The sequence below is a fragment of the Branchiostoma lanceolatum genome, chromosome 3 (assembly GCF_035083965.1).
Source record: "Branchiostoma lanceolatum isolate klBraLanc5 chromosome 3, klBraLanc5.hap2, whole genome shotgun sequence".
NCBI lineage: Eukaryota > Metazoa > Chordata > Leptocardii > Amphioxiformes > Branchiostomatidae > Branchiostoma > Branchiostoma lanceolatum.
In genome coordinates, this window is record NC_089724.1 from 15,474,936 (window position 1) to 15,496,423 (window position 21,488).

General features: G+C 39.4%; 1 protein-coding gene and 1 pseudogene across 3 annotated transcripts in view; both read right to left on the reverse strand.

The window, feature by feature from the left end:
• Nucleotides 1–1,704: 1,704 nt before the first annotated feature.
• Nucleotides 1,705–3,461, reverse strand: LOC136430570 (stomatin pseudogene; annotated as a pseudogene).
• A 3,199-nt stretch (nucleotides 3,462–6,660) lies between these two features.
• Nucleotides 6,661–21,488, reverse strand: part of LOC136430563 (calpain-9-like) — a 32,771-nt gene continuing 17,943 nt past the window's right edge. The window contains exons 2-21 of one of the 3 annotated variants that reach the window (XM_066421287.1): nucleotides 21,011–21,086; nucleotides 20,341–20,476; nucleotides 19,784–19,915; nucleotides 19,177–19,357; nucleotides 18,587–18,667; nucleotides 18,049–18,122; nucleotides 17,441–17,518; nucleotides 16,848–17,014; nucleotides 16,258–16,418; nucleotides 15,603–15,707; nucleotides 15,151–15,251; nucleotides 13,403–13,451; nucleotides 12,188–12,271; nucleotides 11,961–12,018; nucleotides 11,462–11,511; nucleotides 11,174–11,242; nucleotides 10,685–10,766; nucleotides 9,425–9,541; nucleotides 8,398–8,453; nucleotides 6,661–7,927 (exon numbers count right to left, since the gene is read on the reverse strand). In XM_066421287.1, coding sequence (XP_066277384.1) covers nucleotides 7,889–7,927; nucleotides 8,398–8,453; nucleotides 9,425–9,541; nucleotides 10,685–10,766; nucleotides 11,174–11,242; nucleotides 11,462–11,511; nucleotides 11,961–12,018; nucleotides 12,188–12,271; nucleotides 13,403–13,451; nucleotides 15,151–15,251; nucleotides 15,603–15,707; nucleotides 16,258–16,418; nucleotides 16,848–17,014; nucleotides 17,441–17,518; nucleotides 18,049–18,122; nucleotides 18,587–18,667; nucleotides 19,177–19,357; nucleotides 19,784–19,915; nucleotides 20,341–20,476; nucleotides 21,011–21,086 — 1,896 coding nt within the window. In that variant the 3' untranslated portion in view covers nucleotides 6,661–7,888. Of the gene's footprint in view, nucleotides 7,928–8,397; nucleotides 8,454–9,424; nucleotides 9,542–9,735; nucleotides 9,853–10,684; nucleotides 10,767–11,173; nucleotides 11,243–11,461; nucleotides 11,512–11,960; nucleotides 12,019–12,187; nucleotides 12,272–13,402; nucleotides 13,452–13,584; nucleotides 13,634–15,150; nucleotides 15,252–15,602; nucleotides 15,708–16,257; nucleotides 16,419–16,847; nucleotides 17,015–17,440; nucleotides 17,519–18,048; nucleotides 18,123–18,586; nucleotides 18,668–19,176; nucleotides 19,358–19,783; nucleotides 19,916–20,340; nucleotides 20,477–21,010; nucleotides 21,087–21,488 lie in introns of all 3 variants that reach the window. The other 2 variants (XM_066421288.1, XM_066421289.1) reach the window with 2 other exon arrangements.

Genomic DNA, 21,488 nt, shown 5'->3' on the forward strand with positions numbered 1-21,488 from the left:
GAAATGACGGCGAATCGCGGCAAATTACGACGTAGAGGCTGAAATGCACGGGCGAAATTCTTGTTTTGTTTACGTTTTTCTTGTTTGCTTCGATGACTTTCTTCGATTGAGTCTTGAAAAACGGGTTTTTAATGAGATCACCGTATGCCAAAGGCACCGACATCGATTCTTCGCAAGCTTAACAATAGCAACAAACAAAAGAGTGTGAATGTCCAACGATATAGAGCGTCCCCACGCCCGCAGTAACAAAGAAAAACAAAGAAATTATGCCGACCTCTCGTATTTTTTTCCCCGATTTCTCGGCATTTAGTTTGTCTTTTTTTTAAAGAGGACGGCCTATGTCTGAGTTCAGGCCGTCCAAAGCGACATAAGGCCGTCATTTGACGGGAAGACGCCCCTCTGGCGGAAACACTGTATACAAGGCCTTTGTCTTATGAACAGGACTTCATAGATTCCAAACCCGGCATTCGAATTTTTCTGTTCATTGTAATGGAAAATACCGTGCAGCGGCTCCTATGCGCGGTAAGATGATTCTTGCAAAACACTCGCCACTAAACTTCTATCCCCGATGTAAACAGAGGCTCTTGATGTTGTTTGCAAAACAGCGATTCTTTGTTACAGTAGCAAATGCTCCATTGTTCAGTATCGACTTCATTCAGACAACACGGACGTGGAAAGTGGCGCCCCTCGGCACAAAACTATGGGAATTTTCATGAATTTTAGCAAAATTACCCAGGAAAATAAGGAAGAAATGTTGTAAATGCGGAAACCAGAATAATACGGATGAGGTAGCTGTTGATTTGTTTGACATTTGGTAGTCATTTTAGATAGAACCTTAGCTGTTATGAACTTCTATTTCACTTAATTACCATAGTGCTGATGATTCAATGGTGCTTTTTCAAATTTTATGTTTTATTGCGTGCCATGTACATAATTACATTGATAGCTTTTATAATGAGCCTATTATACATTTTACAAATAAGTACAAGTTGTAGGCCAAGACCAGCTTTTTCAAAAGCACTTAAGTTAAGTGACGTAACTTCAAAATTGCTTTCCCCAATCTGCCTTTCTCTATTAAAACAGTACTCATTTCCCAAAATGACAATTTTTCTTATAGACTGAACAGCCCTTGAGTGACTTCCTCTGGCAGATTTTACTTCAAGTAAAGGGAAAAGACAATTCACACTTATAAACGTAGCCGAAACGCCAGCTTTTTTTAAAAGCTCTTGTTTTATAACTCCAGGGGCCGATTTTGTTCGACATTGTGAAAGAGAATAATTCAAGAAGGAGTTGACCGATCGTCATTATTTTTTGGTATGTAGGTAGCTTAAATTATGATTCATAAAATCAGATACGCATTATGTAAATCAGTATCTAATTTGCATCGTTAACGAAGAGAACGTATGAATTTGCTGCATTCATGATTGGACTCTCAAACATGCGACACAATAAAGTGAAACATAGAGGAATATCGATAGAAAAGGATTATGAAGATGAAGACCTTATTTCCATAATTAATGAGAAATATCATAATTACATTGTGGTAAATCACAGGAAACTCAGACTTGTGGGATTAGGCTAGGAGGCCAAGTAAAAGTCAAAATTAAATCATAAAAATCAGGGCCTCATTTAAATAATTTATGAGAAAATTCCTCATTAGCCTTCTTTGCTAAGACCTTCTTAAGCCAAGAGAGTGACGAGTAATACTTGTAAGTAACTTTATTCATGAAACATCCAAAATTATATTGTAGGACAGAAATGTCCTAAATTGCATTATGTTACAAATTCTCAACGTTAAGGAAATGTTTTTTTTTCTTCACAAAAATATATACAAAATAGCAAACAAGTTGAAACAACACAACACTTAGATATTATACTTAGATACTCCCAAATTTATATCCAATGATCTATGGGTCCCTTCGAGGCAAAAAACAGGTCCAAAGTGGACGAGGCACCGCCTATTGATCACCTACCAAACATACTATTTGCATAGCAAAGCCAATCATCACAAGATTGACTCAAGCCTACATCTAACAACATTTGAGTTCATTAAGGGGTCATGCATTGTGTTTATTTTCCCCACGTAATAAATGGCACTCCTTCTTTCTCCAGATAATCGTGACAGGGCAATAACATTTAACAAAGAATGCTGGTGTATACATGTATGTGTATAGTAACATCTGTTTGTTCCCTTGCAAATTGCATTTAGCCCTCGGGCATGAGTTTGCAAATGAAATATTTACATATAAGTATTATGCTAATAACATGTGATTTCCCTAGGCTAAAGCCACAGGCAATAGAAGTGGAAGTGTCAGTGTGTGACGTTCTATGCTTGCTTCTTCGCACGCGCATAGTTCATCAAGCCCATGTCAATGGGTATAGGGAAGAGGACGGTGGAGTTCTTCTCGCTTGACACTTGGCCCATGGTCTGCAAGTAACGGAGCTGGATCGCCGCTTCCGACTGTGTGATGACGTCCGAGGCTTGCTTCAGGGCCTTGGCGGCGTTCATCTCGCCCTCGGCGGCGATAACTTTAGCGCGGGCCTCCCGGCCCGCCTCGGCCTCGGCGGCCATGGCCCTCTGCAGCTGTGGCGGCAGCCGCACGTCCTTGATTTCCACCCGTTCCACCTTGATCCCCCACCGATCCGTGCCCTCGTCCAGCTGGGTCTGCAACCTGGACACCGTCTCGTCACGGCCGGAGAGGATCTCGGCCAGCGTCTTGGTCCCCAGGGCGTTACGGATGGCCGTCTGAGCCAGCAGGCTGGTGGACTGGTCGACGTCCTCTACCTTAGCCACCGACAGGACGGCGTTACTCACCCGGTAGTACACCACCGCGTCCACCGTCACAGACACGCTGTCCTTCGTCAGGATGGACTGGGGAGCCACGTTGATGGACTTGGTGCGGAGATCCACGGTCTTGTACTCATCGATGCAGGGCCACACGATGATGACCCCGGGCCCTTTGGTACCGCCACCCAGGATTTTCCCCAGCCGGAAGATGACCACCCGTTCGTATTCCTGCACAATTTTGATGCAGGTACAAATGGCGATGGGGAAAAAGATGAGTGCGATGAGTGCGGAAAACAACACAGGACAGAATCCGGAATCATACTCCTCCATACTTCTCCCACCTTCATCGTTCGGTCCAGGCTTAGGGTAGGGATCTTCCCTAGGCATTTCAATACCAGAGGGGAGGGGCTGCATCGGTAATCCGGGTTGTTGTTGTATTGGTTGTGGCTGAATTCCTGGGTGCATTTCTGTTGCCATGTTGACCAGTTCTTCCTACAAGTATCAGCAGAGATCCAGCCTGGCCTTATAACGTGAATGGGCTGCTGTCCGGTCGTTTGTAGCTGACATAAATCGCCTGATGTCGTGCAAGGATTCGTAGTTCATATGCACCTGCCAGTCCAAGATGGCGTCGTAGTTACCCAAATTGACTGCTGTAGCACACCCCGATTCTTCCGCGACCACTATATAGTGCGGTCACTTGTGCAGAAATGTGCGAAGAATGAGATTTTTGCGTGCAGTTTTTCGTTTGACATCTCAATTTATGAAATACATAAAAAACTAGAAAAATACTTCAGAAGTGTAATAAGTATTGCAATTTTGGGTGAACATTGATGTGGGGTTTGCACCTCACTTCTGTGTATCCATGCGCGTTAAACGTGTTGCGTCATTGATGACCTGTAGAACATTTTTGGACATTGTTGTCTTGCAATGGACACCGCAAATAAATTTGGGTGTGTCTGACAGTGTTTGTGTGTACCTATAAGAATAGAAGAAATCCAATATTCCTTTCGAAATGCTGCATGGTGAGTGGATTACTTTTGCAGTATGAGCTCAAGTTGGGGGATGGGGAATCAGGAAGCCGTTTTTTTTATCAAATACCTGTAACGTTAACCCTTAACATTACACAGACAAAAGAAAATTGATGCCCTATAATTGGCTTTGTACGTATCCCTCGTAGGCTGGCATTGGCATTGTAGAATGAATGCGTTTTAAGGTTCGGCGAACAAGAACAGATATGAAAGTTGATTGTTTTGCATTATCTCCTGAGACAAAATGGAGTGGCCTATTTTTTTTTACATTTCCTAACGTTTTTCTAACTTCAAGTCTACCGAAGTGCACTGTCTATGTAAATCTCTGATACATTTGTAACTAAAACAAGTTGTGTAACAGAGACGTCATTGTTGTAAATTAGCGGATTACATAAAATATACAAAAGAGCAAATTGGCCAATGCATAGGCAAACTAAAAGCGTCCTCTAGCTATCATATTCGTAAATGATGGATTGAAATATTGAAATATACTAACTAACCAATCAGTGACGGTCAATTTGTTCTGCGGTAGTACAACAAAAAGTAGCCCCCAGGTCCCCTCAAGCCTAGATTTTGATTGGCAATGAGGCTACCAATTGGCTAAGTCTAATTACAAATAAAACACCCACAATGATTGGTCATCTTTTGGATTGATCTTGATCATTCATGCTAGCTAATCACCATTCATGTAAAATTTGCCTTCGAGTACATTCGTTTGTTCGTTCCGCAGAACTATTCAAAAACCAATCAGACTGCGGTAACCTTAAAGGTGCTACCGCTAGAGGGCGCTCTTGAATATCCAATGTGAAAATGTGATTGGAAAGATTCTCAAGAGTGCAGTTCTTTTTTATTCCGCTGAGGGAATGACACTCTTATCGGAGCAAAACTCTGTTTTTGTGCTGAGGTTTAGTAGTGCTGACTGTTGACGTTGGGCAGGAAATACTGGTACGGAATAAAGGTAAATTGGATAGTTAAAATCACAGTTTCTATGGTGTCTAGGATCCCTAAGATTTGTTGCAGCCTTTTACGTTTTTCTAATCCCAACATTGACGCCTCCATGTTGTTAAAGTTGTCTAATTAAGTAACTGTGAGAGAGACACAAATGCGCAAATATATAAATCCCACAAAAACTGACTTTATTTCTTGTATTGAATATCTTACACTACATTAAAGATACTAGCCTGAGTACCAACCTCCGTAGTGACCGCTGGCTCAAAAGAATTCGCTTGCTAACCGTGGTTAGCAAGCGAATTCTTTTGAGCCAGCGGTCACTACGGAGGTTGGTACTCAGGCTAAAAAGATACGACATGAGCAACAATGGAATGACACCACAACAATAGAAGAACTACATGTGCATTGTCAATACCATTTATAGTGACTGCTTTATGATACCTACATTGGATAATATTCAACATGTATGCTACACCAAACTGGAATCAAAACGTTGTCATTTCCTCACAGTTTATTATGTTTCGCCAACGAAACATATTGTTTTTGTCAGGTTTCTTCTTCTCCTTCTCCTTCTCCTTCTCCTTCTCCTTCTTCTCCTGTCAAATCTTCAAATCGCTTCTTCTCGGTCGTCCGTCGACCAAATTAGCTGAAATTTGGTATGCAGGTAGAGTACGTGTATACCCCTAGACCCTTTTTAAATTTTTTTGATATAAGTTTTTTAAATGATTTTATGGGGGTTTTTGGGTCATTTTCAGACAAAAGTCGCACATGATGGCCTCCAGTGCCGTGGTGTTGAAACCTGAGGACCTGAAATTTGGTTTAGTTGTGCATTGGATATTTACCCAAAGGACCCCATTATTTTTTCTGGCATACACTACTTCAAAATGATTTATTTTGCAATTTTTTAAAGGAATTTTTGGTTATTTTCTGTAGGGGCCCAGCAAGAACTAGGTCATACTGTAACATAAGCCTTCCCCTGTCTGGGAGTTAAAACCAAGCAGATGTCAGGGGTTACCTGTTCTAATGGTATTACAGAAAGTTATATGTACCTTATGTTACATGGTACGGATGTTATATTTGAAATGTAGGTACCCATAGGAAAGGTGACTACACCTGACAATTACTTATGCTAATGAGGACCTAATTCGCATAATGAATGCATAACGTTGTATGTCCCTTACCGTAAATGCTGCGGATGTCATCTTTGAGATGTAGGTACCTTTAGGACAGGCGAACACACCTGGCCATAAATTATGCTAATGAGGACCTCATTTGCATGATCTATGCGTATACTTGTAATTCCCTTACCGGAAAAGCTGCACATGTCAGATTTGACATGTACGTACCGTTAGCAAAGGTGATCACACCTGGCCATGAATTATGCTAATGAGGACCTCATTTGCATAATTTATGCAGAAACTTCTATTTCCCTTACCGTACAAGCTGCAGATGTCATATTTCAGATGTAGGTAGCTTTAGGAAAGGTGCACACGCCTGGCCCTGACATATGCTAATGAGGACCTCACTTGCATAATTTATGCATGATGTTGTATTCCCCTTACTGTAAAAGCTGTGGATGTCATCTTCTACATGTAGGTACATGTAGGAAAGGTGAAAGCACCTGGACATAACTTATGCTCATGAGGACCTCATTTGCATAAATTATGCAGAAAGTTGGATTTGCCCAGGAGTTATTTTGGGACAGCCCACTTCTTGCATAAGGAGTATGGGCGAAACATCCTGAATTTGCTCTTAAAGCAAATGACGGCCAGTCTAGTTTCCTATTATCAATGTTGCAATTTTACTGTTATGATATCAAGCATCATCACAGCAAAATAGCGATGTTTACACCCAGCTTTAGTATCATGTAAAATGTAGTAGTGAACTGATGAGTTAGAATTACTACAAAAGCATTGCTCTTTTAATTGTCTGTTATAATTGGAATGTGCACCAGAATATTATAAAAGTGCTCTCTCTATATATGCTGTGAACTCAATATATTCTACATAACCTAAATTGTATGCTATAAATTTTTATAAAGCAGATTTAACCAAACAGCCTTAGACTTAGTTAGACATGAACTCTGCTTCATAGTGAAGTGAAGACCAAATAACACCAATTTCCCTAAAGTTAACAAACTTTTTTTTCAACCATAAGCCCATCCCATTTATTATTCTTAACATTGTTCATAAACAATATATACTCGTCTGCCAGTAGGTACTTAAATAACACAGTACACTCTATATGATGCTTTGGCAAAGATGGTTCAAAATGTAAGTGCAACTTTCCTGTTGTTAATACTCAGGCTTCACAAGAAATACATTCAGCCATAGAAAGTATCTACATGTTACTAAGCAATATCAGACCAATCCCATAGCCCCGTCCACCTCTGCCAAAACGTAGCAATGCAGAATAAAAATGAAAATATATGACGGACATACATGTACAACCACTCTCTCATCGGTCAAACCAATAATTGTCATGCTCACTGGTTGACCTGCTAAATGTAAAAATGTGGATCAGTCTATTGAGGATAAGAAAGTGATCAATACCGTCCATATAACATACCCTGTCTTTCAGGTATTGGTAAAAGTGATCTTCTTATACTTAGTTTCTGCAAGTCACCTGGCTAGATAATGTTAAGCATAGTTATCAAATATCATATCATATCATATCATTTCTCCACAGCAATTTTTGTGTGGTATCTTTCATTATTGCTGACGTGTGTATTGCAAAAGCAACAGACTTGACAAATACTAATATGACGGTTTTAATTTGCAAGTATACCAGATAGATAACGTTAGGTTTAATAGGAATTAGTGGATATAGATAGGAATGTCTTTTAAAATTCTCTTCTTCTATTATAAGGCATTATCATTAGGCCTTCAAGTCTTCCTAGCCAGTTAAAAGTTTAACTCTTACTTTGTAGCTTTGAGTGATGGTACAACCATTGAAGGATGTCATAGCAAAATTACATTGTATAGACAGCTTCTAGGATCTGCAATTGTGAACCATCTTTGTACCATTAAAAGTTTCCCACAAATTCAAAAGCTCTAATTGATGCTATTTGCTTCCCAGCATTCCTTGCAGTGCACAGGTGGTGCCTACCCTGGGAAGGGGACTACATGAACATTCCCAGCAGTCCTCCTATCTGTCCACCCTGGGAACAAGACAGAAAAGTATGTACATCAGTTTGTGGTATTGAAAGAAATATTAAGCAAAAACTCAGAAAATCAGATGTAAAACCAGAACAGTGATATTTTACATTTGATATGATGTATGAAGCAAACTATCTTTCAATATGATAATATTTTCACCAGAAATGACTTCCATGGCTTTAGCGTTAAATATGAACAAGAACCTAACCTTCTTTTCTGAGCAAGATCCAAATTGCTAATTTCCAAGCAGATGTAGGGTATAGCTCAGTGTTCTTCGCAGTCTTTTTTAGGCATTTTTACATCAATCTAGTGGTCATGTTTTATCGCTTTGCTGGACCCAACATCTGCTTGGAGATCAACATTTGTTGGGTCTCCAGGATTCATCATGTTTAATTTTAGCAGTGGAAAAATCACTTTTTGATTATCAAAGATGTCTTGACAATTACAGAATAACACAGGGAAGGCGCCATACCATGTTCAGGGCAAAGCCGCCTGCACCATCATCCTCTGCATCGCCTGATTGTTGATCTAGTGGAAAGTAAGAAAAACAACCTTAGAGAAGAGCTCTGCTTCAAAGTGAAGACCAAATGACACTGGTTACTTTAGTTTTGGAAAGACAAATTAAATGGAAACTTCTAAAATCTTATAAATTCTGAAGGCCAGTATTAACATCATAATGGTAAAAGATAATGTGCAAATAAAAACAATATTTAGAGAGAGAAAAATGTGAAACTGCACATTCTGCAAAAATTCAAAATATTAATTCAAACAGCTCTTCCAATGTCTTTCCATATTCAAAGTGACCAGTCCTAAATGATCACTCGTATCCAAAACAGCAAGTCATTGGCCTACATTGAACTTAAGCAAAAGAAATCCCTTTGGCTTTGCAATAGTCAGCAATGAACCCCTTCCTCATTACACTTCACCTGGCCCAGGTTTCTTTTTAGTAACAAAGAACATGCAACATTATCTTTCATGCAAATAAGTCATAAATGTGTAAAAATAAATTCAACTACGCAGCACTCCTTAGATAAGTCTATGAGCACCACCCTTGCTGGATTGAGATAAATGATGTGAATACCAAAACCAAATTTGGCTAAAACCCTTAAGCTCACATGCATATTTGCCCAGCTTGGTACAAATGTAAGTAGGGGTTATAAAATATGGCATGCATGCAAGCCATAATAAGCCAGTTCATGGTTTAAACTGCATATGCGCAGCGAGATGCATTGTGTTAATAATATGTCAAAGGTGAAGGCCCCTAACTTGTGAACAGTTCTTGTCTAGATCATGCTTAATACATGTCCAGATGTGTTTTGGTTATGTCTCAGGGGCCTTCATATTCGACACATTACCCACAACAATGCATCTCGCTGCACATGCAGATGTTTTCAACCATGAACCGACTTATAAAGGCCAGTTATACGGCGCGATTGAATATTATTGATATTCATCAAGCCCTCCAAGCCACCGTGTGCCTGTTTTCTGTCACAACTCACTCCACAGACTGGTCAGGCGGATCGCTATACGCAGGAAGTCGCCGCCACTGATACACCCTTCCTCATCAACGTAGCGGCGAGCGAGCTGACACAGCAGCTTCTTAGGGATGGTGAAACCTGCGGTTCCGTGTAAGATTAGCGAAACTCTGTGATGCGCTTAAACTTCGTAGTTGACCCTGACGCATGCTTTGTGACCCTCATGACAAACTGTCAATCAAATTTTGAATTACTGAATGACAGCTGCCATGCCGGAAATCAAGCAGGGTCACCCCCCTCCCCCTCCCCACACTCTAACTAAGTTTGGCACTTACTCCACAGCCCGTGGAGCCGCATGGCGATCCTCAGGAAGTTACCGCCACTGATGTGGCCGTCTTCGTCAACGTAGCGGAATGCAAGCTTAGTCAGCAAGCGCTTGGGGATGTAGAAACCTGGGTGTACGGGGAAAGCGGTTAACGGTAACGTGTATGGTTAGTACAGACGTCAATCCACGTGTTGGGTCGTAACACGTGACCTGTTCAGCTGTTAAACACTTGATGTATGAAATGAAGAACAAGGATGGCCCTAGTACATGGCTATGGATTACGAAAAGTTGGTGAATGATTATGCTTGGTTAACACAGAGATGCATGACGAGATATTATGAAAGGCACTCATCAATGAGTAGAAATGTCAGTCTATTGCATGACACGCATAATACAGTTGGAAATAATCACACAATGAACAAACATACATGAATATCTAAAAGCTTAGGACGAGGGGAATATAAAATGTTACATCAGCAAATGACCTGTCGTTTGTCTGAAAGAAAGTTATTGATAGCAAATTATATTGACTCATATTTCTATATTATCATGTATCACCAAATTGTCTCTTGACAGGATACCTCAGCCTAATTAGCAGCATGCTGCAAGATACTGGCTTACAGTAGTTTAACTTTGATAGAGGTAGACATTTAGACACTGATAAAACATGAAATGTTAATCTAGACACTCACTGACAGGAAAATCTACCTTAACCTAAATTCATGCACAACAATGATACTATAATGGCCGTAGACTATCAATTTTGATATGAAATCATATCTCATAATCAACTGACTCTCAAACACAATCCTAAAAGACATTATCAAGATTTGACTAAACTTCTATGTACATGTAGTTATTGAATATCTAGGGATATCATATTTCGAATTCACCATACAATGTATGTGACTGTTCGAAACATTAACATCAGAACTTTTTGCAATTGAATAGTGTCATACCGACAATTTCCTCCAGTGCTTCCTGCAGCTCATACACACTCAGCTTCCCACTCTTGTCGTAGTCACTGTTCTTGAAGGCAGACTATGGAGAAGTAAGACAGGGGGTTTAAGATTAATGCAATTCTTAAACTTAAGAACTTATTTCGTAAAGTATATCAATCTATATGTTATGGGACATACCAGATAGTAGTGTGTCCACCTACTGTTTATGTAGTATATTCAAAAGTAACAGTGACTGTCCTTCTAAAAACTTATTGCAGAATTTAGCCTTCTACAGCTCTTACAAAGCTTGTTTTTTCTCTGCTTTTCGTGATCATCAATGATACCTCAGTGTCTACTCAGTTTTCTGTTTTATTCTGAATTGTGTTAAACGATTCTTTTGGGCTGTGAACATAAGAATAATGGCACAATAACATGCTGTCTATTGTCACTTTAATAATAATCGTTCAATTAAGTTAGGTCTTGATAAATGGCACAATGAGAACGTACCAGCCACGGTTCCACGGTGTCCCACATGTCATCAAACTCTTCATACTCGATCTTTCCTGATCCATCGGCCTGGGAGACAGTCAAGGAACATCCTCCAGGGAAACAAAACTACAAAAGTACCAAGCAGGATCTCTGACATGACTGACAGTTTTGTTGACTATTCAAGATGGACTTTTTATCAGCATTGTAGTCCACATTGTCGAGTGTCCTCATAGGATTCTTTGTTTGTACAAACTATACATTATCAATGCACTCAATTTGTAATTTTTACATTAGTGATAAGGATACATCAAACATCTGGATGACGTCCTTGCAAAGGTCAATGGTCAGGCTGGGGTCTGCATAAAAAGAAAATTATAATTAGTGTAGGTCAAAGAAATTTCTTACTTTTGTCCAACATTTATATAGCAGGCAGATTTGGTAACATATCATCATGATACTGTAATTCTTAAAATTGTTTAGGTGGTTTAATGTTTGCGGTTTTCGCAGTGACCGCTTCAATCACTGCAAAAATTTGGAATCCATTATTGTAACTTAAAGCACCGCAAACGCTCCATTTTCGCCTTACCGCAGATTAAATCACTGCAAATGGCATCGACAGTTAAAAATCTAATCAACTTTGAGAGCTTTGTAATAATGTATTGTAAAAGGTCACTTGAAACATTTTAGATAGATATGGACAATGACACTTTTTTGTAACTTCTGAAGGGCTACAGAGAGTACAATGTAATTCATTTTACAAAATATCATCAATATCATGACATCATAGTCTATACAGTTGAACTACCTTTGAAGATACAGTCAAAGAGACTCTTCAGCTCAAATGGATCAATGGCAGGCACCTCCTGTATGGGAAACGAGTGGTAGTGGGAGTTAAGATTTCAAATTGTGACCAATTTATAAGTCACACTAAATTCTATGAGCCCCAAACATGATAACAGCAATGTCAATGTGTATAATTGAAGTCCAATATGGGTGTTAATGAAATCCTGGGTACTGAAGACGTCATATTACCTCTTCATCACCAGAAAGGCCAGCAACCATCTCGAAGAACGCTTTGAACTTGTCCTTCTTCTCATCACTCCACTCTTCCTTCGGCTGATAGAATAGTCAGAATCATAGACAACATGCACATCAATACTGACTGTTTTTCTAATACATTTGTACAAGCTACTGGCCATGTTATATTACTCTCTTTTCTACATATTTCTTTCTTGCAACTGACTTTAGCTCCTACGTTGATTTGTTGGATATCCAATTATCAGATCTTTTGTTCATGTAATATTTAATGACTCAATCCAGTATGCTCTAGCTACAACAGTTTAGCAACAACATCATTTAAGTCAAAGATATGTAAATCATAACTAATATGCACACACATGCATGCAATCATTCAGGTAGAAACATAGAACAATTTGTTACAGGAAAAATCACCACATAGATTATTGTCAAAAACACACCTGTCAGATGAAAAGTCAGAAGAAACACATTATGAACCTTACCCCGTGGAAGTGGTGTGATGGTAGCTTATTGTGCATCAATGACTATATTTTATGGGTATAGTATGTATAATGATGCGGGTTTGGAAACCATGAGTGGCAACTCTCGAAGGTAACCTTTAATCATTCTTGAAAAGGACATATTTGGGATGGAAACACTGGGACGCTATGTTATGGTTGCAATGTTGACATAATAAGAGTTTTACAGAAAGATTTCAGTTGTCTTCGTTAGAAATTAAGCAAAATGGAGAACATTAAACAGAAGTGCTCTGAAATGAGTTATGTTATTTGATGCGCACATATATTGTAGCATATTTGTTCAGAAATTAATAAACTTAGATAATACGTTGAGGGTGCATTCTGCTTTGAGTTAATACTTTGGTTAACACCAAAAAGCCTTGTCATTGAAGCCTTCACAAGGCTTAAGCAATGCCATATAATGTTACATGTACCTCAAGCATTTGATGACCTTCAAAAATTGCAGATTTGAGTGAGTAATGCACAGTGTGCCACTTGCACAGTTCACAATGTGCTGTGAGGTTATTTTGTATAAGAGTGTCATTAATTCCCTCATTCATGCATAATCATATATGAGTCTGGTTATAGTGTTAGTTGAGTTTGATCCATTATAGTGTACAGAACAGGAATAGTAGAAAGAATTATGATGATTTTTTAGTAATTGTCGCAATGGGAAAGAAAAGTCGGGTTCTTTCTTATAACAAGATGTTACCGGTTTGGGCTTGTCCTGTTTGACTATCTTGTCGTCATCCTGCTGCTCTCTGCATGATGCAATTTCCAAATGAGAGGGAAAACAAAGAGAAACAAAAGAGCTCGGTCAAGTGATATACATCAATACTGTGCACAGGGGGGTGTGCCCGGTCCTGAGACATGTGCGTGTTTATGTGTTTTTACCGGTTTGGGCTTGTCCTGCTTGATGATAGCATCCCCTTCATCGATTTCACTGGAAGAGAATGGCGTAGGATCGTCAGTTAAGGAGGTGAGGAAAGAAAGAGCAACAACCACCTGACCCTGGTTTCAGGGCACCAATGAAGAAGAAAACTTTTCTTTCACTTGTTCTTCAAGAGTGAAATGTGGCAATTTTGTGGACGAGCCAACCTTAAGTTTCAAATTTTTTTACCAATGAAGGTTAGATTGAAAATGATAGAAAAAATCATGAATTCAAAATGATTAGCAAATCTGCATACTGTAATTCTATTTGAAGAATTATGAGTGAAGATATTCTCAAGAATGTTAAGAAATACAAGTTTGCCATCTGGTAACAAAAAGTTTTTCCTATGATGCAAAATTGTCTGGTTTTCTTCTTAATATCTCCTTATATGTTAACTGTTCCAACTTTTGTATAGGATATAGAACTCAATCTACTAAGGTCTCTATGTCATGATTATAAAATTTTGGCACTGCCAAGAAAAATACTAATGAAACCACCTACTCATGCAGTATTTTGGAAAAATAGATGATATAACAAAAAAATGCCATTAACCATATCCAAGGTTGAAGCATGTAGGCAGACCATTGTCAGGAGGTATGCGTGAAGAAGGAGATTATAAGGCAGAATGAGTGATGAAGCAGTATTAAAGACAGCATTAGCTGGATAGCATCATTCTCTATATAAGTGCTGTCAACATACTCGACATATTTTATACATAATGGAAAATGATTTTAACACTGTGCAAATCATACACTTTTCAGACCAACTTCAGCTTCTCACAAATGAATAGGTTCAAACAAACCAAGTACTAGCCATGAAAAGAATTATGTGTAGTTCATACTAGTATACAGTAACTGTATGTTGACAGCACAAGAAGTATACCGTTAGCCAACTGCCCTGCATGAATGTAATGCCACAACACACCACAGCACAACATATAGCAAAGCACTGGAAATAAACATAAAAAAGCAACAAAATTGTAATGTCAGTTTTAAACAAACGTATGTGCAAGTGTACAACAAAATTAGATAGCAGCATGAAGCAATGTTGGTGCTCGATGCCGGCATGATGCTTCTAGAAAGAGAGGAAGATGTTAAGTGTGCAACTGTCAAGCAAGGTGAATCTAAAACTGTAGTTTCCAGCACCTAAGGGTCAGCATTTCAGCACAGTACAATATTGCTAGACAGCATGAAATCTATACACAGTTGAAAATGTAATATTGCTAAAATGAAATTAGCACATCTACTTACTAATAGTTTTGCTTACAATTATGCAATGTACTGGTTTAAGCAGAAATTATGATGAGCAAGTAGCACAAGTATTACAGTGTCTAACTGAGGAACAGTTGTTAATGTGAAATTACTATTTAACATTACCTATTGGCAGCCTGTGTTATGAGCATTCATATAGTATAATTATAGACAGAAAACACCGACATCTATTTGCACTGCAAACAGTATTACAAGAAATGTTTTACTTTAAAAACATGACATAGAGGCACATGTTTGAGGACATGATATAAAACCTACTCGGCAGATGCTTCCTTCTCCGTGAAGACCCTCAGGATGAATTCCCCTTCTTCGTTAGGGTTGAAGGTTGACGGGAGAACGATGTATTCACCAGGAGCAACCTGTGGAACCAAATCCAGAAAACTCTTAGAAGACAATCATAGATGTTTTACAAGTCTTACAAATATTGATTGATATGAAAATGGGCGGATAACACAATATTATATACTACTGGGCTATATATTACTGGGCTAGCCGGCTGGTGATTGCAACTATGAAAGATGAAATTTTGTTACATTGTATATCTGTCCAAATTCCATTTTTATTTTCAAATTATTAAACTGTATTTGTTGGATCAGTTCACCTGAAATGTGAATGAAAAGAGAATCCCTAACTACCAACCCTAATTTTTTCAGGACTGTAATTTTCGTTGGCCTAATCATACCGGGATACCAGACAAGATTTTTGTGTACCTGGAAGTGCGAGGAACGTTCGCGGTAGTTGATGTAGCTGCCAGAGCTGGCCACCGGTGCCTCCGTCATGACGTCACGGCGTTTCAGCTTGCTCCGTCCGTTAGCCTGTCCCAACAGAAAGAAGTGAATGTCATGTTCATAATAATAAGTTTCAAAACTCATGAGAATTGATCCTAATAATAGCCATGAGTGCATCTCAGTGATAATGACGACAGTGATTATAAATGCTTGCAGTTTGTCTCAGGATCTACTGTGACTTCAATTAAGTTTAAAGACTAAGTGTCAGACTCATCCTTTCCTGTATAATTATGCATTACTGAAACTGCATTTAAGTTCGCAGGGATTTAATTTCGCAGCAGGGACAATATAGAGCATTTGTGATGGTTTTAGGTGGTGAAGAGGTCACTGGGAAAACCCCAAACATAAAACCACTGTAAAAAACATTTACAGTGCAAACTTCATTCTTAGGTACCACAAACATATGTTGATGAAGTGCAGCAGAAAATAATGGACAGTAACTAGATTCAGATTCAGATTTACTACACTGGGTAATTTTGCATCTGAAGGCTATCAAGCTATAATGAAAGTTGGCAACAACAGACCATTTCAACACCATTACAGCAATATCTCTTGGTCCTTCCATTGTCCGACATACCTCGTACATGTAGAACCCCAGGAAGAGGTTGGTCTTCCCAAGATGCTTCTGTTTGCGCCTGTCCTTCTGCATGAGTGAAACCAGACAGGAGGCCAAGTCGTCCCCGTCATCGGCATCTGTCAGGTTCACTTTGAACTGCGGATTGGCAGCGAACGACGACTCTGAAGTACAATCAAAGAACCAGTGAGTTTTTAGTTTCCCCTGACTGTCAAAGGGAACCTTCTTTACACTATAGTAAATTATGTAGCTCGGGTCACTTTGTTACGACACATAAAATACATGCATATCTTCATGACGAAATTGTCATTGTAGTCAGCATATGTAAATATATGAGGGTCAAAGCTTAATAGGGTATGATTAACAGATGCTAAACCAATTGGCAGTGTGTTTGCACAATTCTTTTGGATTCTGAATTCTTTCCATTTGACCACGGACTATCTAATCATAGATATTTCAAGCAATTTCAAATAGCAATACAGGTGCCTTTTACATCCTGCAAGAGCAATCTAAAACACATTAACTATGGATATTCATATATCATACAGAATAGCCCGGCAGCAAGACTTGATGTTCTACAAATCCTGACTCACGTCTGAAGTTGGCGCATCCCCCGGCGCTCTCGTTCTTGATCCATCGCCCGACCATGTTGTTCACGTTCCACTTCAGCTTCTCCTCGTCCTCATCCCCCATCGCCTCGGGAGTCAGGTTGCAGATCTCGATGTTTTTCCAGTACGTCAGAAAGTCTTCATAGCTCATCCTGTATCATTGGATATTCATTTTACATATGAAATCTCATTTGCCACATTGGTACTCTTAAGGCATAGGCAGCCTATTTTGATTTCCTGTAATTTGTAGGGGCAGCAGTCTTATCGCAGCAAGGCGACCAAATTTTGCATAACTGCCTTCATTGATTTTAGCATAATATGTAGGGGATTTTCAGCGTAAAGCGTTGTCAGGACCCCCATGCAGACCTTTCTAGAGGAAAGCAGTCAAAGAAAATCAAACCATCAACATTTGAAAAGGACGGCCATGAATTATGGGTAATTGTAACGGCTACGTAACCGTATCTGTTATGTTTCCTTGGTGATATCAAGCCTCCATTTAATGCATTCTATACATCCATCATGCACAAAAACAAAGTTTACATTGTCACTGAAATTGACAAATTTCTAGTCAACCGTACCAGAATTCTCCGTCGTCTCGGTTGACTATTCCAAGTTCCTCTTTGGTACCCTCATCCACAGCACTCCACTCATCGGACCTATCGCAAGAATCAAGGTTAGTCCAAATTATACCATAAATCTTTAAATGTTCGAGGTGGGGTATATTTTGCAGTCTTCCTTCTGTCATTCTACTGTACTAGGCAATTGTTTCAACCGCAAACTTCAATCTCCTTTTCCCCCCAACAGCGAAATAAAAGCTGAGCACGTAAGTAACTAGGATGAAGTTTATTTGACAAACTGTCAAATTTGTCTTTGGTCTTGTATATCAATTAAGCTTTGTACTACAACAAGTTGGGTACATGTGAAGACGTTTGGATGATCACATTATTCTCCATATTTCCAATTTATCAAGATGAACAAGTTTCGTAGCCATGTAATTCATGATTATACTGAATATAGATTTCTAACTCAGCATCTCTCATCATATACATTTTTAACTACTATAATGATTGCAGATTTCTATCAGTTGTGATTATTGCCTTATTGTCCAAGTTTTGCCATGTCTGTACCGTTGTAATTGCTATCATCATTCGAAATTGTAATTTTGGAACGAACAAAAAGCACTTACTGATCTCCCCACGGTCCCTTCCACTCAGTCTTGCCCCAGGGGTTCCGGATACGGACAAGCTGAGTTCCATCAACCTACCAGACACATCAAGAAGAAGCTGTGATACAAACTTTTTACTTACAGTGTCTTTCCTCTTTCTCTTTTGAAAAATTATGAGGTTGATATCAATAAAACTCTTACTAATCATGCTACAAAATGAGTGTTGTTTTTTTCAGTCACAAATCGGAATCCAAAGTTGATTCATTTGACCAAAATGGTGGAAGAAGAAGAAAGGCCAGCGAAAACAATTATTATATCTTTCGATCTCTCCCTACAGTATAGGAGTGAAATATAATGAAAAGGTAAGAAAAAATCAATCATAAGGTTACAGCCATGGAGCTCCAGACTTGAGTCAGTGGACAATTGTTCCTTGCTCATTTGTTGTTTTTTCCACCTTTTTCATTAGCAGCGTTCTGCCGTGGTCACAGATATAACATCAATTTGAAAGTAAAAAATCTCAGTTATAGAGGGTTGCACACGATCTTAACCTTTGACCTACCTCTGCAAATCCTGTGATGCTGTAAGCGTGCTGCTGAACCAGCCCGTTGTCCTGGATAGCCTCCAGACCCGCCGAACCTCCCTGATAAATGACATAAACACTTTTACAAAACGTTTATAACACAATTCTCATTTTCAAACCTATAACAGACTACATCATGACAGTCCCCGTAACTCTTGTCTTCTCTTATGCTTATTTTTTTGTGCCCCTTTTTTATCTCCTTGTAATTGAATGACATCGACAGCTGCACGAGCCTGAATCCTGATTACAAAACAAGACTAGTTGTTATCAACTTACTGACTTCATGAATTACATTGACAGCTGCAGAAGCACCTTGGTTCCAAGACACAATAACTAGCTGTTGTTGACAATGGTAACTCTATAACAGACGGCCATCAAAGTTTAACCTGAATTAACCATTAAGCCCATTCCCTATTGGTTACAAAGTTTAAGGCAGCAGCAGCAAGAAGGTTAAAACAATTATAGCTGTGACCAAGACTGACTGCCTATAGCTCAGCGTATATACCACACCCCCCCACACACACACACACGCACAGATTTCCAATGATTATAGCTGCATGAACACTGACCTTGATCCCGCTGCATCCCATGGTGGATCCCCTCTCGAAGGCCTTTGTCAGGATCTTGTGGAGGTTGGCAGGTAGCTTCTCGGGGTCGGTAGTGTCGTACCTCTCAGTCATCCCACCCGTGAAGTCAACCAGAGCATCGCTGGTGTGTCCTCCCTCCAGCGACTCATAGGAGCCATGCAGCCTGGAAATATATAAGTAGGATTTCATATAAGGTAGAATTCTGACCAAAACAAGGAATTCCTGCAATGATCGCAAACTGAGGGCATTTCTGGGGTAGTTTGATCAGTTGTCTTGTAACAGAAAAGGCTATCTTGGTTCATTGTCGGCAATTGGTTCTGTGACACTGTTACAGGAGTGACTGTCATGTTGTCAATTCTTTGTGTGCATTTGGGCATATTTGCATGTGTATGACTGCCACTATTCTAGATCTGACAAGAGGATATCATTTTCCGAAGATACATCAAGTATATATCAATCATAGATCAAAGAATTTCATCGCTCAGACGTCAAATCAAAAAGTTATGTTTCTTGAAAGCGGGTCAGCAGGTTTTTGCAGGTATAAACGTTAACTGGAAAGACAACATTTTCTTTCAGAAGCCTTACTTACTTAGCGTAAGCCTTCTCCAGCAGGGCGCTCCAGAACTCGTTCTTGTCATTGGAGTGGAGACTGAAGTACTGCGGGTCGCCCCAGTCAAACACCACCATGGGGATACGGTCGTCGATGACCACATCAACCCACCTGTAGGAAGAGCATTCAGCAAAACTGGTGATTTAGCAACTTCAGGTGTCACAGTAAATCCTGCATTCTTGTTCTTACAGGGAGGTAACTGTTACTAGTGTTGGATTGTCTTGTACTCTTGTTTCAGAATATATCTGACATCTTCATTAATTCTATGCATTTCTTATATCTATGTTGCATTGTTGCAAATCTTTGCATGTAGTGCAAAGTTTGTTTCCTTTTTTTTTTTTAAAACAGGCAAAATCCACAAAATTGAGTCAGTGTCATTTCATCTTTGTCAAAAGGAAGCCATTGAAATGACATTTGTTGGTGTAACTCTCTGAACAATGAAGGACCAGCATTTCTATCTGGCCTATGATGTCAGAATTCTTTTGTATCTTTTGCAGATCGCTTTACAAAAGTAAAACAGCTCTGGGTTTACGTACTCTCCATACTGCCAAAAGCGGAAGTGGAAGACACCACAGTAGTCATCGCTGTAGGAGTTGTCCTCGCAGCAAACTCTCTTGAACAAGAAGGGCTTCTGGGCAAGAGTGGCGGTGGCAGCCAGCATCCAACAATCACCTATGATGATGAAAAAAATCCTTAAATGTTGCAGTTTTATAGCATTATGAATAATATGATAAGTCTACAACTTTCAGAGAAGTGACAAGTACATTATTGTACCCATCAACAAAGAAAAGCTACAATGCTGAGGAAAAAAATTCATCTGCTCCAGAAAATCTAATTTGACTAGTAAACTTGCACTTTACTTGTGTGATCATGACATTGATGGCCATGTGGTTTATAGGCTGGTGGACATGGGATTGAGAAGTCCCGGTTCTGATTCTCGGATGCACAGGGCCAGAGGTTGCGTTCTCAGGAAATTATATGACTTTCGAATTCCTCACTCCTCAAGGTGTAGAAATGGGTATCAGTTGGGGAGGTATATTGTAAAAGGCAGTGGAAGGAGAGGGGTGGGGTTTGTCTTCCAACCTTGCCCTGGATACAGTGGATAACAACCCACTGCCCCTACAGCTTTTAAGTAGCTATGGGACTTTACTTTTACCTATGTTTCTCATATATTCAGAACATGAAACGTTTGGATATCAGTCTTACCAACACATCCCTGGCAGACATCGAAGCGACTCGCGCCCTCAGATGCATCAATGTACTCCGGGTTCCCAACAATCTCCTGTAATAAAAAAAAGGTTAGGGTTATAAGCCATCCATTATATGCTTTATCATATAGGAACTTGCATATGGGACTTAGTGTGGAAGAGTCATTGGCCCGAAAAACACTGTCATACACATGATGATGATGATGGTTATAACCAGCCAACTATCAAGTTAATGATAGTCAGTTAACTAGCTATCTTTCCATCTCATCTAAGTGATAATGATCACGTTCAGGATGAACAATGCTGACATGGTACCACCACCCCACTATACAAAGTTCATGTATCTTCTAAATTAACAAGTAACAGGATATGAGATATTTGAGCCCTCTATAGACTGTTCTTTTCATAGGTACATTAGCCACCTCACAAAGACCTTTAATCCTTTTCCATGTTGCTTTGTGGCTCTGACCAAAATA